The 16,569-nt window shown below is 40.4% G+C and overlaps 2 protein-coding genes across 2 annotated transcripts in view; one reads left to right on the top strand and one right to left on the bottom strand.

The window, feature by feature from the left end:
• The first annotated feature begins 3,541 nt into the window (after positions 1-3,541).
• LOC121894522 (leucine-rich repeat-containing protein 3-like) lies at positions 3,542-8,181 on the top strand. The gene is made up of 2 exons (XM_042407167.1): positions 3,542-3,592; positions 5,645-8,181. Exon 2 carries the CDS (start codon positions 5,710-5,712, stop codon positions 6,565-6,567), a length of 858 nt encoding a protein of 285 aa, XP_042263101.1. The 5' UTR covers positions 3,542-3,592; positions 5,645-5,709; the 3' UTR covers positions 6,568-8,181.
• Positions 8,182-9,676: 1,495 nt separating this feature from the next.
• The window catches only part of col2a1b (collagen, type II, alpha 1b), a 53,922-nt gene continuing 47,029 nt past the window's right edge, over positions 9,677-16,569 (bottom strand). Inside the window, exons 46-54 of the mRNA XM_042407091.1 lie at positions 16,203-16,310; positions 15,577-15,630; positions 15,254-15,361; positions 15,013-15,066; positions 14,754-14,861; positions 13,027-13,315; positions 12,578-12,765; positions 11,502-11,744; positions 9,677-11,231 (exon numbers count right to left, since the gene is read on the bottom strand). Of these exons, the coding sequence (XP_042263025.1) occupies positions 11,085-11,231; positions 11,502-11,744; positions 12,578-12,765; positions 13,027-13,315; positions 14,754-14,861; positions 15,013-15,066; positions 15,254-15,361; positions 15,577-15,630; positions 16,203-16,310 (1,299 nt within the window). The 3' untranslated portion in view covers positions 9,677-11,084. The remainder of the gene's footprint in view (positions 11,232-11,501; positions 11,745-12,577; positions 12,766-13,026; positions 13,316-14,753; positions 14,862-15,012; positions 15,067-15,253; positions 15,362-15,576; positions 15,631-16,202; positions 16,311-16,569) is intronic.

Genomic DNA, 16,569 nt, shown 5'->3' with positions numbered 1-16,569 from the left:
TAGTCTGGCACACCAACTAAAGCATCTTCAAAGCCTGTGAATACCCCGGCCTTACCTTTCAAGGGTCGATTTATAGAGACACCTGGAGAGAGGTTCATCCTTTCATTTCCAGCATGCTTACATTAACTGTAGCACTACAAAGAGACAAAAAGGCTACTTCCGCTGGCTCTAAGATCAAAGCGTCAATAATGAGCCCTGATCAATTCTGAGAAATTAAATTTTCAAACGCCACAAAGAGGTACTCCTTATGGCAGCCCGAGTTGTGACAAGGTTACCGGCAGTGGGATGAGCTGTAGAGTCAATTTCCTTGTAATAAAGTCGGGGGATGTGCCTTGAATTTTGTCATTAATACTCCAGGTTTTCTTCCCTCCATATCTCTCCTACTACTCCTCCCTTATTGCATTTGCCACAAGGCTGCCCTTCTGCTGCTCTTGTCCTATGTGTATTTATTTCCATCAGGAAAATGCCACAGCAGTGAAAAAAACAACTTATTTGTTGCTTACAGCTGTTAATGTTGCTCTGCAGCTTCTCTTTATTCCACATTTGTCATTCATTTTGCTCAGTGGTGCGGACTGTTAATTCTTGAGTGACAAGACTCTTTTAGTCTTTTTTTTCTTCTTCACTTTTGCTTTCCTTGTTTTTCTCGTTATCTAAATGGAGACGCCCTGCTGTCTTGGGTACATTTTATGTCTTTAAGTCAAGGAATTTACACAGACAGTAAAACGGTCATAACAATAACGCTCTTAATCCCTCATCCAATCTATATTTAGTCTGAAGTTTGAGTAATTGTTTCCCTTTCAGCTGCGAGTGTTGACATTTACTTTTTATCTTTATTCATAGCTTTGGAAAGGTACTCTTCCTTTTGCATCGTGTTTTCCACACTACCTCTTGTCTCACAAGCACACACACATTTTAGTGTTATTACTCTGCTCTCTATTGTGCTGGACCTGAGCCAAGGTCTCAATCCAATCTATACACATTTTTGACAGCCCTTTGCAGTCACATGTTTCATATTTTAATCTCTGCCAACCAATACTGTGTTATTTTGAGAGACAGAGACGATGGCCCATATCTTTAGTTTACCTCTGTGAGAGGAGGTGTTGTATTCACCACAGCGGTGTAACTGCAGACACTTTGAGAGAAACATCACACTGAAAGGAACAAAAGCTGACTTGTAGCCTAATATGTATTGATTTGAGTTTCCAGCCACCACTTTACCCTTGCATGCACAATTTCAGGCTTATTCACGATCAAGTGCACTCACCTGATTGCTGTGCAGTGGAAATCGTAAGATGCTCTGACTGTGTTTTAAAATTCCAAGCATCCTCAAAAGCCTCCCCTTGCTTTTTTGTTTGATTTTTTAGTTTGGTTTTCATTTTGTTATTTTATTTCCCCCTAAAGAGCCAGGATGATTTTGCGTCTTTCCGATTTGCCACATAGTAATTTCTAACAACAAAGCAACAGACCAAACCTTTGTGCTGATCGTTTGCCGTAAGCATTTTTAGACGACTCCAGCCCTGGCAAGTCCCAGTTGGCCGCACTGTGGAAAAATGGCTACTGAGAGCCTCAGCAGAACACCTGCCCCCAGCCTGACCTGTTGTTAGTGGATTCAGTCCCAAGAGAAAGACAGGCTAGTTACAAGAAATGCTCCACTGCTTTTTTTATCTCTATCTCTCCCACTCCATCGGGTATAGTCGACACACAGCCACACTGCTGGGCATGTATTTTCCGGTCCTTTCTTCTTTTCTCAACACAAAATAACAGACAAAAGTCATAAGCATGCATTTAATCCTCCATGTGTGTTGAAAGAGTGGATTTCTGCTACTGGCTGTCGGATCATTTCCACTTCTGCCTCTTTCTGTTTACAAATATGTGTAAGGTTCATTCAGTTTTCCCCTCCAAGGACTACAGCCAAACAGATGATGCCAAACCGCTTCACTTCACTGAAGTCAGGTTTTTCCAGTTGAATTCACATTGTCAACATTGTCATCAACAAACTGCTCCAGGCATGTACATCCATTAGAAGTGCTTCCTCAGAGAACATCCCAAACAGACACAACATAACCACCAACGCCCTCCTTTTCCTGGTTCCCCCATTCTGTTTTTCTTGCTGCACATTGAACTTCTCACCCATCATCATACTGCTCACTCTCAGTTCAGGGGCCAGAAAAATAGACAATGTGTAATACATTTTCTTATTTGGGAGGGGGAATTTTGCTCTCTGCCATCATGCGCTTTCTCATTATGCATCCTTTGTCCCTTGTTTGTATCTAAAAAAACACAAAACTCAGCTTGTCCGCAGCCTCCATCTCTTGTCAACCAAGGGGACAATCACCGGTCAAGGGCAAAACATTCACAAAAATTTAGCTGTAAACAGAGGAAGGAGGGGGGGCTGCATCATACTTGGAGCATTCTGTATTATATTTGTCTGGACTGGATATGTCATCGTTTTTAGCAGGTTGACAGGAGCAGGACAGGGTGGAGAGGCAGAGAGGAAGGATATGAGGGGGTAACATCATGGCTGTCAGACCCATCCTTTCCCCCCTGAGGGCTCTTCTGTAGTTCAGCAGGTATTTTTGCTGCTTATGGTGGCAAAGAGAGAGCAGGGTACTTATCCTAACTGTAAACCTCCATGAATAACATTTTTGTACATAGAGTTTGTGCCTGGTGTATTTTCTCACACTGTGCATTCATCTTGTTATTTATATGGAAATTTGTGACCCTGGTAAGTATGTGAGCCTCAAGGTTGCCATATCCTCCCTCCCTTGTGACTGTAATATGTATTTATGTAGGAGAATTATCATCAGAATGTCTATATGGGTAACAAACAAAAAGTTCAAAGTAAATCAATCTTATTTTTACTTGATATACAGTGGTTTTCTGTAGTTTGAAGTTTTTATACAGTGATAGATTAAGTCTCTCTATAATTGACCTCCAATAATAACCCGGAAAAAAGATCTTAATGTTGTGTCTATTAGTCAGCACTCCCATTTATCTTTCTGTGACGAATGAAAAATAATAGTCTGACATCTATTGCAAGTTAGCAGGTGACAGGTTGATTTTTCAGGTGTCGTAGCTCTTCTTAAACACCTATGTTTGTCTTTCTACCTGTTAAAAATGTCTGTCCTTTCACCTGTGCACCTTCCTGGGATTCAATCAAAGTTTGGAAAGCAGGAAGAAATAATTGTTAGAATCTAATTATACCTACAGGTAATTAAGTTAATATCTCATATGGAGGTAAGCTTCTCAGAAAGAGAGATTGATGGCACACCACCTATGTTTGTCTTCTCTGTCTCCCTCCCTCCCTCTCTCTCTCTCTCCCTCTCCCTCTCTCTCTCTCTCTTTCTGTGTGTGTGAGAGAGACGGAGAGAGAGGTACGACAGTCAGTGATGAAGCAAACTGCAGGAGACAAATCACAGAGCCTCAACTGATGCTGCTCACACAGGTTTTTTTTTTTCAAAGAAAAAAACATTGAGGAAGATGATGTCCAGTCTGCTGTTGGAAAAATTTGAAGGAGAAACTGCAAACGGAGTCTAAAAAAACATCTTTTTCCATCTTCTGTATCCAAAACTTCTCAAGAAACCATTTACACGTAAGTTATTTAATCAAATACTTTTTATCCATTTATGTCTGTATGTAAAACCATTATAATATTCTAATTATAATGCATTTGGTGTAATAATTAGTGACTACATTGTTATAGTCTAGGATTTCCTTTTTAATTTGTATTAACTTTTTGATGGTAGCTTCACGGGGCGAATAAAAAATAGCAAACACTAAACTTCACCTTTATGATTCAAAAGTTGCAAATATGATACATAGAACAGCCACTTTTTTGGCTTGCAATAAGCCATAAAATCTGTTTTCTGAGTTTCCTTACCTTCAGATAGTCAAATTGACCTGTTTCACCCAGATTAATGTGATTTATAGCCTAAATGAATTATGACTTCAGTGCAGGTTAATCCTATAAGAACATGAGCTCAGACTCAGAATCAGGGCAGGGATCACTGTGTTCTTTTCTATCAAGGTTATGTGTCCTTTTACTTTAAGAAAATAATGAGGAATATGAATAAGAAATTGTAAATTGAAATCATCAGCTGTGGCTCCAGCGCCAGCTGTGTCTGCTGTCTTCATCCCCGTCTGTCTCACTCTCAACCTTTTCTCATTCCCATTGTTATTCATGCAGCAGATGATTATTTTTGTAAATTGGGGATTTGCATGCATCTACGTTCAGTATGTTAATAACAGATGGTTAATGAATGGTGCACAAAATCCTCACCTTTCCTCACAAGACATACTGGGCCACTTGATGGACATTACAGAGCTGTCAGTCAGTCAGTCACCTTTAGGCTATCAAAATCCAAATCCAGGTCACTGTTAGTCTGAGGTTGGAGCCTTCAGTGTGTGATGTCTATGCAGGAGAATGGAGACATATGACAGTTTTGATTCTGTTATGAAGACGGGGAAGAAAGCATAAAGTGCTTGACATTTAAGATAACTGTCTTGTAATCAAATTAAAGGGGTATATTGTGATTTTTTCCTTGGAACAAGAACGTCATATGGCCAGACTTGTCTCAGCAAAACAAAAATGTTCTGACAACTGATTGTATTGTCTGAACAGCCTAAAATGACACCATTTACAGACCCACATAGATAAAAAAAAAAAAGTCAGACAGACAGGCGGGCAGGCAGGGAGCTGAGACTTGCAGCAGCTCTAAAATAGCTTAACACACATAACACATGTAGTGTATTCTCCAGAGGTTTTGCCCATGTGATGCAAAGTCTAGCCAGATTTTTTTTTTACTTTTGCCTCCTAACTGCATGAGTAGTGAGCACATGCTTACCCCAGACTACTGCTGGGTTATTTTTTCCAGCTCTGTCACTTATTGACTGTAGGACATACGCAGGATTGATGTTCTTGCTGTTAATAGTGCAGCAGGCAATACTTGGGCTATCGATCCCTCCTCTTTCTAACCTCCATCCCTACAATGCACGCCCCCCTCCTTTCTACCCATTGAATATGATTAAGGAGCTATGGTATCATGGGAAAATAAATAGAGGGATAAATGAGATGAACATGTATTGATGGGCGTAATGCAATGCTTTTCTTGTGGTCTTGAATTTTAGCCGCAGGCAGGACACAGCAGGAGAAGAGACAGGCGGGGGAGTTCAGATGATCATGTTTAATGATTTATGTCCTTTTAATGCAGAAATACAAAAGGGGTTTTCAACCTTATTAAATGATCATTACTGCTAGTTAGACTGTGATTCATGAGGGATCACTGCAATAAAATGTACTGTTGCCTAAGTCAAGTTATTAAAAAGCAGCGCCACCAGATTTAAATTAGTGTGCAATGTGAATTACAAGTGATGTTTTTCTTGCATTGAAACATGTTTTGGTGCTTTAGTATCACAGTCTCTCTGTGCAGGAGCGTATTTATCAGATAAACCAGCTTAAGCTCATTTCATTGTCTACCTCTTTACCCACTGACCTTTTTTCTCCTCCTCCTCCTCCTCCTCCTAAACATAATAATCTCCCCTGTCAGCGTTCATTTTGATTGCATTTGTTTGAAGGCTTTCTAAAGAGAGAGAGAAAGAGAGAGTCATCTGTTCCAGACTGACCCTTTTTTTCTCAATCTGTCAGATTCTCCCGGTGCGACCGTGTGTCTGATTGGGACCTGGTGTGTGTCAGGGGGCTATGGTGAGGCGATGTGCACAGGCTGGTGTGAGGAGAGATGTACCAGCGTCAGTGGAGGAAGACGGAGTGGTAAAGGAGTGGATCTTCATTCATGGCTGTGCATCTCGCTCTTGTTCTTGGCTCTGTGGGGCCAAGCGTCCCCGCAGTGCCCGGACAGCTGTCACTGTGCCTGGGACACGGCCACGGTGCTGTGCTCGGATGCAGGGTTGCGGGAGATCCCAGAGGGGATCCCCCCGGAAACTGTCTCCCTCCACCTGGAGCGCAACTACATCCGGAACATCCCAGAGAGTGCCTTCAGTGATCTGGTCCACCTGCGGGACCTGTACCTGTCCCACAACCGCATTGACTCACTATCCTCAGGGGCTCTGCGGCATCTGGGCCCTGAGCTGCGCCTGCTGGACCTCTCACATAACCAGCTGAGGCAGGCCAGCAGAGAAGAATTCGGCTCCACTCGTGCAAAGACACGACTCTACCACAACCCCTGGCACTGTGACTGCACCCTGCAGGAGCTGATGGAGACTCTGAACCTAGAGCCCGAGACGGTGAACGGAATCGTTTGTGAGAGCTCTGTGAGAGGGGTGGGTGAGGGGAGCAGGTGGGAGGACCCGGGGTCACAGGGCGAGCATGCAGGTCAATCGCTGGTCAAACTGTTGGATTCTGGGGTGAATTTCTGCAGCCTGCAGAGGAAAACAACTGATGTGGCCATGCTGGTGACAATGTTTGTGTGGTTCTTCATGGTTATTGTGTATGTAGTGTACTATGTGAGGCAGAACCAAGCCGAGGCACGCAGACATTTGGAGTACCTGAAGAGTTTGCCCAGCCCACGCAAGACCCCCACAGAGACAGACACTCTAAGCACTGGTTTCTGAACGGCTGCTTTGGCTGTAATTAAAATGGAATAATCAAATGCCATTTTTATGGAGAGCAACTGATAAACTTCAAAATGCTGTGAGGAGTTACTGTAAGCCGACTGTGGATGACAGTGATACGTAGGAAATTAACCTTTTACAGCTGTGTTTCGTGATTGCAATATTTCTTTATATTTGTTACGACTGAGTCCCCTGTGTTTTTCTTAATATTTCTTTTCCTATTGCATTTTAATGAAAAGCGAGGGGTGAATTTTTTTTACCCATTCTTACCCATCTGTGCCAAGAGAAAAGAAAGGAAACCGAAACAAAAATAATATATAATATATAATAATATGAAAGGATGAAGTAAGAATTGTGGAGAAAGAAAGACATTCTTTGAACTTTATAACCCTCTATCTCCCTTTGTAGACCTCTATGCTTTTATTTTCTCCTCCTACCATGCCCCTTACTATGCTCTTTTATCTTTCATTAAGCTCTAATTAAGAGTCTTTGACCAACTGACCCTTAATGAACACTTGAAAGGCACTAATCAAGTGTAGTGTCTTTATCAGGTCAAAAAGGAGAGAGTGTAATCTCAAATGTGTGTCCTCATATAATTGCTTATGTGTGAATGTGTTTGAAGTGTGTGGTGCTTTTTGTGCGTTGTTACAGCACATTTTTACTATGATAACATTGCTTTTGCATGGATGCTGTTTAAGCCTTTCCCAGTACATGACCATTAAGCCAGTTGTTTTGGTGCCAGTGGAGAACTGCTGATCTAAATTTACTCTCAGGAAGCCATTAGAGCTGGAGGTGAACAATTTTGTCTCCAAGCTGCAGCAATCAGCTCTAAAATATCTGGACAGATTAGTGTACAGCTGTCACCGGTACAGAGAAAATTCAAACCAGATTTAGAAATGGATTGATTATTAAGATGCTCGTTATAAACATTGTGAATTAGATTAGTGTAGCTATTTATCCTGAGAGAAGCTCTGTTAGTTTAGCGTTAATTAATCTCTTGAGTTCTGCTTTTTTCAGTCGTCTCTGCACTGATTGTTGTGTACAAATCGTTCCATCTCCCATTTTCCACACAGGCTGGATCATAATTGATTTTTTTTTTTCAAGTCACTGTGAAAATAACACTTTTCTCATTTTCTCATTTAGTACATTTTGAATGGCTGTCATGTTCAGATTAAAATCATTCCTGACAAGCAGCATGCACTGTAGGTGTGCTGAATATCCAGCTCAGCCTTCTGCATAAATGCGATGAAACCTGACCGGATGAACCGTCACCTATTTTTAGTTTCACAAGTTCATTGTAATCGTATTTACTGTGGAGCATTATTCTCTGAGGGGAGGCTGTAGTGTGTGGTTAATGTATGAGCGTTTGTCATTTTTCACTGTAACAAATAGAAACTGTGAAAGGCCTCACTCAGTTAGTAGTCAACTACATTTACCACTGCCCTAAACACACTAGGGCAGTGGTTACCAACCTGGGGGTTGAGACCCCCACACAAGGGGTTGCAAATTCAGTTTGAGGGGTCACAGGTCACAAGATTATTAACAGGATACGAACTCTGAAAACGGATTTCTGCTAAACAAAATTATAATCATTTTTTCAAACAATATATGTTTTTTCTTGTAAATTACAGGATAATTTTAGCCGTTTGTAGCCTTTTAAAGATTATTAAAACAAACAAGAAAAAAAAACACTCTTTTTATGAGCAAAAATAGGCTGATTTTGGGGGGGCCACAAGTAGCCTCACAAGTCAGAAAGATTGGGAACCACTGTGTCCTGAATCCCCTCAGTGATAAATTAAAGTGTACAGTTATGACCCTCTAAGTGTTCATGGATGTATTGTACCCCATTTGTTCTAACAATTGGGTTGGTAACGTAAGATCTGAAGCGAAACTTAGAATAAGTCAACTTTCTGTGTACTGTACCTGTGCTATATGTGACGTGCATGCTTTGATATGGTATACAGAGAAAGACTGGTTCAACCTGTGTTTTTCAGGATGAAGACAATCTGTGAAGTAGAGCTAGAATCAGTGAAACTATGAGTAGAGCGATGTTCATATTGTTACGATAACTGCTCCATGTAAAACTTGGTCCTGGTTGGTAGACCACAGGTTAAAAGATTGGAATAAAAAAGTTGGATATTGTCCTGTGACTTTGAAAACAAAACTGTCTGTGGATGAACTTGTGACGCACTGTTAGTGTAACTTTACATGCTCAGAATATTTCCTAAATGTTGTCACAAATGTTGATGTGCCAGAGTTTAATTTCCCAAATGCATCATTCTCTACACTCATTGGCTCGGGAAGGTACAATGGTGCTGACAACCCAAAACACAAGAACCAAACATGTCCTCTGTGTTAGTTTTTTTCTGTAGGTATTTTTTTTATTAGTGATGTATTTCTGTCCCGGTGATTTGTTTTCTCTCCTGTTTGTATGCCAATAATTACTCAAACAAGGATAAAGTCATAGATCGGAAACCATTACATTAAATAATAATAAATGAACTATCAAAAAGTGATTTCAGGAAAAACAAAAAAAAAAATCAACAATGACAAATATATAAAAAATAAAAGAAACATTGCTCTACTTTGTTCATAGAAATGCTTCTACCTTTTATTGCTACTGTAGGTTGAAAAAGGCAAGAAGGTGAATAGAAGTACAGGAAGACATTATCAGTTCACAGAATGAGCTGGTCATGGTTGGCAGTGTTTCCTATTTCTACTCTACCATGCGATTGAAAAAACTATTTTACATATATTTAAAAAAAGTACATGATATGGACTTTCACCACCTCCTTCTTCAACTTGTTTCTGTTTGTTCTTTCATCATCGTCAAAAAAATCAAATTGGCCCCCTCCACTGCCTTTTCTTAAAATCTGAGCTGTTTCTCCCCCCAAAAACACACAGTGGAAACAGAGCACAGCAAAATATTTGGGTGTGACTTTACTTTTTTTAAGGAATTTCCTCGGGGAAGAGTAAAAACTTTTGCCGCAGATATTTCGAACTACGTAACAAAACAGAATATAAATAAAAAGCAACATCAGCCTGTTACTTGGTTTTGTCTTTTATTTCCAATTTACATTAATTAAAACGTAACAAAAACAAGTCATGATCATAATAATAATATAATAATGCTATTATTATTAATAATAATACTATTATTAATAATAAAAAATATACACAACCTCACACAAATGAACCCTCTGCGCTGGCTGCAGAAACTGGAGCAACAAAGTCAAACACACCTTAAATCTCTTCAACAGTTTGTGTGAGTGTGTGTACGCCAAGGCAGAGGGCACGCCCTGTGTGAGGGGACTGATGAGAGGAAGTAGAGAGGGATGGGGAGGGGAGGGGTAAAAGGTGCAAATGGGGGGGGCGGGCAGCAGAGACTGGGCTTTCAGGACCAAACTTAGGATCATATTGATTGTATTTTTCTAAAATATTATGGGGTTTGTAAACAAAGATTCAGGGGTCGAAGGCCTTAGTTTGATTTGTAAAATTGTTTTTTTAGCGTGAGGTAGCTTTAAAATGTCAAAACAAATATTGAGACAATTAAAAAGAAAATTAAACTCATTATTCGTTCCAAATTGGGCATGCCTTAAGTGTAAAAAAATCATCACGGGCATGTTTGTTTCTGTGTGGGGGTTGAAGCAGGAGGGTGGGGAAAAGGCAGGGACATTTATCACCCTGAAATCCAAAATCCCGGGGTGAAATGCACTCTCTGAGAAACTGTATATATATGTATACACACATATACATATATATACATATATACAAGGCACTACATATGAGTATCTGGTTGTTAAAAAATACAGACTGTTTTACAACAATAGCACCATCGAGTTTATTATAATACACAGTAACTTTTTGATACACACTGTGGTGGTAGAAATAGGAACACCTGCACTTTCTATGTAGCAAGATTTTTGGTTTCAAAGAGATACGTATGCTTTAGTGGATAAGGTACAGGAGTGAGGGGGTTTGAAAAGAGGTGGAAGTAAGAGAGAAAGTTGGTGGATAAGGTTTTTTTTATGTGTAAGTGGGCTTTTCATTACTTAGCAACAAACTCAGTTCTACCACACCTGGGACCCAAACCTAAACAATAAATAAATAACACCAACACATTATTCTCTCTCTAGTTCCCTGGTATGTTCCCGTACTCTCCTCGTACTTCCTCCTTCTTGTTCATGGGGTGGGTCTGGAGGGGGCTGCTGTTCACCCAGGGTGAAGTGGGGGCTTTGGGGATCACCGGGTGTCCATAGGGGGAGGGGGGGGCGAGTTGACTGGACGCGATGCTGGATGAATCACAGATGACAGTTGCTGGTGCCATTCAGTGCAGATATCCTACGGAGTTCGACTTGGAAAAGCACTTTTTACTTAGAAAAAAAGTCCCATTTTAAAAAAGTGTCTTGATTTTTCTTTTTCTCTCTTTCTCTCCTCTTTTATCTGAAGTGTGCTCCTCTTTCGTTTTTATTTTTTTAAATTTCCCACTTCTTCTTTCTCTTTCGATCCCTCGTTCTTTACAAGAAGCAGACTGGCCCGACATCAACTCCGAACTCCTGGTCTGCTCCACCAATATCCATGGGGGCAATGTCCACGATGGGCAGACGAGAGGTCTTCTGTGATCTGTATTCAATCACTGTCTTGCCCCACTGTCCCGTGTGTTTCTGTGCAGGGGAAAAAAAACACACAATGGCTGTTAAATGACCTACAGTATGACTTCTACAAAATTCCAAAGTATGAGATTGGTTTGGTAAGTCTGAGTGAACTCCAAAGAGAAAGAGAGAGAGAGCGCTTAACATTTGTGAGGAGAATTTGTGTGAGCTTTAGTGTTCTGTGAATAAAATCCTCCCTTTGTTTGTTTTATTATATAATGTATATTTACATGAAAAAGCGTGTACTCTGTGTGTGTGTGTGTTCAATCTGTCCAATCTTACCGTGCAGCCGTCCTCCATCACGCTGTACGTGAAGCGGCTGTTGCCCTCGGCTCTGATCTCCACGTCGTTGGAGCCCTGCAGCAGCACGGCCTTCTTCAGGTTGCCTGTTGAGGCGTCCATGTAGGCCACGCTATTCTTACAGTGGTAGGTGAGGTTTTGAGACGCCTCAGTGGACAGCAGTCTCAGGAAAGTCATCTGGATGGCAGCAGTGTTGGGCGCCAGGCTTTCATCACCGTAGCTGAACTGCATGAGGCCAAAGGAAAGGAGTAAGTGAGAAAAACAGTTATTATTATTACTCTATTATGGAACCAATGTTGTGAACTGTTGTAAATGCCTCATGAGTAAGGCTAATTGCTTTTGGTTTTAACCAATTTGTAGAAAAAATGCTGAGATTTTCCTACATGTAGAATTTGTATGTGATTATTTAATTGTTAAAATAATTTTGCAGATATCAATGAACAATCCTGGTGGGCGGGATTAGTGACATACACAGTGTCGATACTGGGAGTCACCAAAGTCAGAAATTTTGAAGTCCCCCAAACAAGGGCTTTAAAAGGACCAGAACTCTTTAAACTGATTTTTACCCAGATTTTATGCTCATGTGCATCCAAAAGTTGTAGTATAACTGAAAATAATGTCCACATTTTTTGCTTCTTGTATTAGAAAGTAAAAAGAAAATTGTGAGGGGGGGATTGGGGGTGAAAACCAGCCTGCTGATTGTACAGTATAGTCCCCACAAATAACATAAAAAAATAGCTACACTGTGTTGAAAGTTTTGAAAAGGTATTTTTTAAAATGAGATTTTCACCCACATTTTTGTTTTATAGATGTTTTTGGAACTGAGTTTCACATTTTTAAAAAAATACCAGTAGTTAAAATCCATCCATCCAACCAACCATTATCTTCACCCACCTATCATGTGCAGGGTTGCACATGGGTGAGACCCAAATAATCAAAATTAACATTATTTGGGGAATTTTTTGGGAAGACAAAACAAACAAGAGTCAAACTATGATTACATTACAGGGAATATATCAGCTCGTGTGACTGCACAGAAGAATGAAAGTAGGACTTACGTGGAATCCTCCATTCATTGTCTCTCCGAACCAGATGTGTTTGTGCTCCTTGCTCTTGCTGGACCACCAGTTCTTGCGAGGGATGTTGGAGGGCTTGGAGTGGACGCAGGACTCCCCTGTCTCCATGTTACAGAAGACCTTGATTGCATCAACTGTGCAGCCCTGATTGGGATCAATCCAGTACTCTCCTACAGGCAGAGAAAGGGAGGGAAAGGACAAAAAAAATCAGCTTCCAGGACGAGACTTTTCCTCACATTATACACCCTTTTTGCAAAAAAAAAGCTGCATGGACTGGTAATCTTATGACACACTGTGCAAGTCAGAGTCAGACACACCTAATCCAAATCTTAACTTTACCAAACTTGAGCTGCCAAGATGAAATGTCACATAGCTTCCGTCTTCTTCATCATCTCACCCCTATTTGACCAATTCCCATTGGTGTCACTCACCGCTCTTCCAGTCAGGATGGCAGAGCTTCAGGTCTCTGCAGGTGCGAGCGGGGTTCTTCCTGGATCCCTCGGGGCTGCGGATGTTCTCAATCTGGTTGTTGAGGGATTTCAGTGTGGCGTCTACCTCAACATCATGCTGGCGGAGGTTTCCAGAGGCCTGGTCGGCCCTCATGTACCTGAGAGGATCAGGGGACTTCTCAGTCTGACCCAGGCCAGCAAAGGCAGACATGTCGATGCCAGGGCCGGGGGGACCAGGAGGACCGGGGGGTCCGGGGTTTCCAGGAGGACCCTGAGAGGCAAAGAAGAATGGGGAGAAAGAAGGGTTATATTTAGCACTGCACACCATTTGTCTTGTCATCACTCCTCATATAGTGTCATCTCTTGCTCACAAATGTTGGATTATTCTCCCCTCTCCAGTCAGACTAGACAATACTCTCCTCATCTCCCATAATGGGGCAGAAAATGCGGCCATCTGTTCTGCAATCTGTTCTCTCGTCTCATTTCATCTTTCTTGTCTAAGACTTCACTCTTATTTCAACAATGCACACTTCGCAAACAAGCTCAGGTGATGCCAACAAGAGCTCTTGCTGCATCTTTTCTGGTTGCTTTTTAATCTAACCTTTTCTTTCCTTCATGTTTTTTTTGTGTCCATTTAAATATCACTTAACCAATTTCATGAACTCTAAATGATCACCTCAGCACTGTTGTCAAAGTTTTACATTATAGTGTATACATGTAAGTATAAAGCAACCATGATATTGTTGCAATTCTTGAGATCTGAGATGTTGAATGTAAACTGACTAAAGATTACAGCTTGTCTTGTGAGCCTGTACGAATATGGCACCATGTGACAAGAAAAATGCAGAAATGTCTTTGATGGCTGAACTGCGAGAGAGTTTCTAATATGTTTGACATTAGTTGTTATATAGAATTTTTGTATGTACATTTTAAATGGCTCTTAAATCTATAACTATTATCTAAATATTAACCAGATGTTTAAAATAAGCATTTTTTTCATTATTTGATTATATTCATTTGTTTATTAAGATGACAGTGTAGGTATAAAAGCCAGAAAAGACTCCTGTTAGGTTAAATTCATCTTGAAATATTCAATTCAATTTTACATGAATTATCCCACATTTTTCTTTTCACACATGTTATCAGTCCTTATTTATGTTTTTTTATATCTCCATTTGTATATTTTGATTATTTAACAAAGAATTATTTCTCAATTAATTTTTAACTATGACTATGATTTGCAGTAGATTAAGGGGAATGCAGAATACACAGTTTCTTATCAGTTCAGAGACAAAAAGGAAACATTACACTGAATATACAGTGACTTTGTGGTGTATTACAGTAGGTCACATCATATGGGATTACAAGATTTGAGCTGATATTACTGCATTCAATCCATATCAGCAACAGCATGACGTAGACCTGGAACTCATGATATTATTACGTGCTGTGAATTTTGCACAGTCAGACTCTCAACATGGACCTTTTCAAATTTTAAAGGCATTTTGAATTACATAAAATAAATGGCCACATCCATGTAATACATGTCTTTTTGTGCACAGTGTAGGTTTGTAATTAAATGTAACTCAAAAAAATGATTTGAATTACGTGAAGGCACACATTTGCAAGCTAAAAGGTATTTTTATCTTGTTATATTTTTCAGAAGAAGATCAATGTCACAGGCAGAGAAGGTTCTAGTAGGTACTCACAGCAGGTCCGGTGTCTCCACCGCGACCACGAGGTCCAGGGGGTCCGATAGGTCCTGGCAGACCATTTGCACCGTCCTTTCCAGCAGGGCCAACAGGTCCAGGTGGTCCCTAAATACACAGATGGAGGGAGGTTTTTGATGTTAAGCTCTAAAGACACTGCATGGGAAGAAACTAATTTTATTCATTTTTGAATTGATGATATTCCAGTTTTTTTTTTTTTTTAATGACAAATGAGTATTTTGGTAATGTTTGAACTCACTCTTTGTCCAGAAGGTCCAGCAGGTCCAGTAGCGCCCTGGTCTCCAGCTTGACCCTGAAACAGATGACTACATTTAAACATACCTTAAACTAGTTGAAGCAATAAATAAAATACTATCAGTTATGAAAAGAATAAATAAAGGAATATGCTGTAACCAGAACAAGGATTATTTTAAACCATAACCAGACCAGTGTACAAAGGTCTGGATGCGGATAGATTCACATTCAGCTTGGATGCTTACCGGAGGTCCGGGCAGACCCTGCAGACCAGTGAAGCCTCTGTGTCCCTTTTGTCCTCTCTCACCACCCTCTCCAGCCTCACCCTTGTCACCTCTGGGTCCTTGGGGTCCCTGAGAACAAGTAGACAACATTCTAATTAGATAAAACTTACAATAATTTAACTTATCTTTGTTTTTATGTTGCAACAGTAGCCACAATGTAATTCAGAACTTCACACTTTTGTCTTATAAAAGACAGAATGACGGTCAAGTCAGCATAAATAAATGGCCTAGCATCAATAATTTTAAATTGTATGTGTTCATGGTCAGAAAGATTCTGTACATACAGGCATTCCTCTGGCTCCAGCAGGTCCTGGAGGTCCAGCAGGCCCTTGTGCACCCTGGAAAAAAAAAATAGGTAAGTAAGGTAGGTAGGTAGGTAGGTAAGGTTCATCCCCATCACTTGTGCCAACAACACACCTGTAGCCACATTCACCTGTATCTAGAGCATTAGTTCTACTTAGGACGTGAGTGCATTTTTCCAAAAGCACTCTGGCAACCCATAAGATCAAATATGTCTTCTAGAGTAAGATTTCACACAGTTACACACAAAGGTGCATTTTAGGAGCAGATAATCTAAGAGTTATATAGTACTTTGATGAAACTACTGAAATGCACTGAATACATAGCATGTAAATGAGAAAAGTAGGCACAGAGTTTATCTTTTTCACTTTAACCACAGGTCTGTCACTCAGGGTTGATGAAACACTTGAGACATCCTCTCAGCTATCAGACAGGATGCTAATTTCCAGCAGGTGAAACATCCGCCTTTTATAAATCTCTTTACTTAACAGTACCTAACAAATATCACTACTTACTTAGCTGCATTATTTCTTGAAACACCCAGTTGAATTAAGAAAACAATATCCTGTTTTTTTAATAAAGTTTCACTTGTGTTAGAGTTGCTACTCACAGACTCTCCTCGGTCTCCCTGTTTGCCTGTGGGACCAACTGGGCCAGAAGCACCAGGAGCACCTGGAGCACCAGGAGCACCAGCTGGACCAGTGTTACCACGGTCACCCTGCAGCACAAAGAGCACAAACGGTCACGACAGAGAAGCTACAAACACAGGATCATTGACTGCAATGTTAAAATAAAATGGAACCATATTATGTAAAATCTAAATATCTGCTATGAGAAAACGTATATGGCAGCAGATATTTAACTAAAATGCAATTAAACACTGAGCAGAAAGCAAAAAGGTGAGTCAAGCAGAAAGTACATTGTCTAACAGTTATAGTAAACAATGGATCATCAAACCCTCATTCTACAGGCATTTT

This window comes from Thunnus maccoyii, chromosome 3 (assembly GCF_910596095.1).
Source record: "Thunnus maccoyii chromosome 3, fThuMac1.1, whole genome shotgun sequence".
Classification (NCBI taxonomy): domain Eukaryota; kingdom Metazoa; phylum Chordata; class Actinopteri; order Scombriformes; family Scombridae; genus Thunnus; species Thunnus maccoyii.
The sequence above is the reverse complement of the archived record's forward strand: the minus strand, read 5'-3'. Positions and strand labels throughout refer to the sequence as shown.

What these genes read in the sequence shown, in the direction of transcription:
- LOC121894522 (XM_042407167.1), top strand. Translation starts at nt 5,710, where the DNA reads ATGTGCACAGGCTGGTGTGAGGAGAGATGTACCAGCGTCAGTGGAGGA.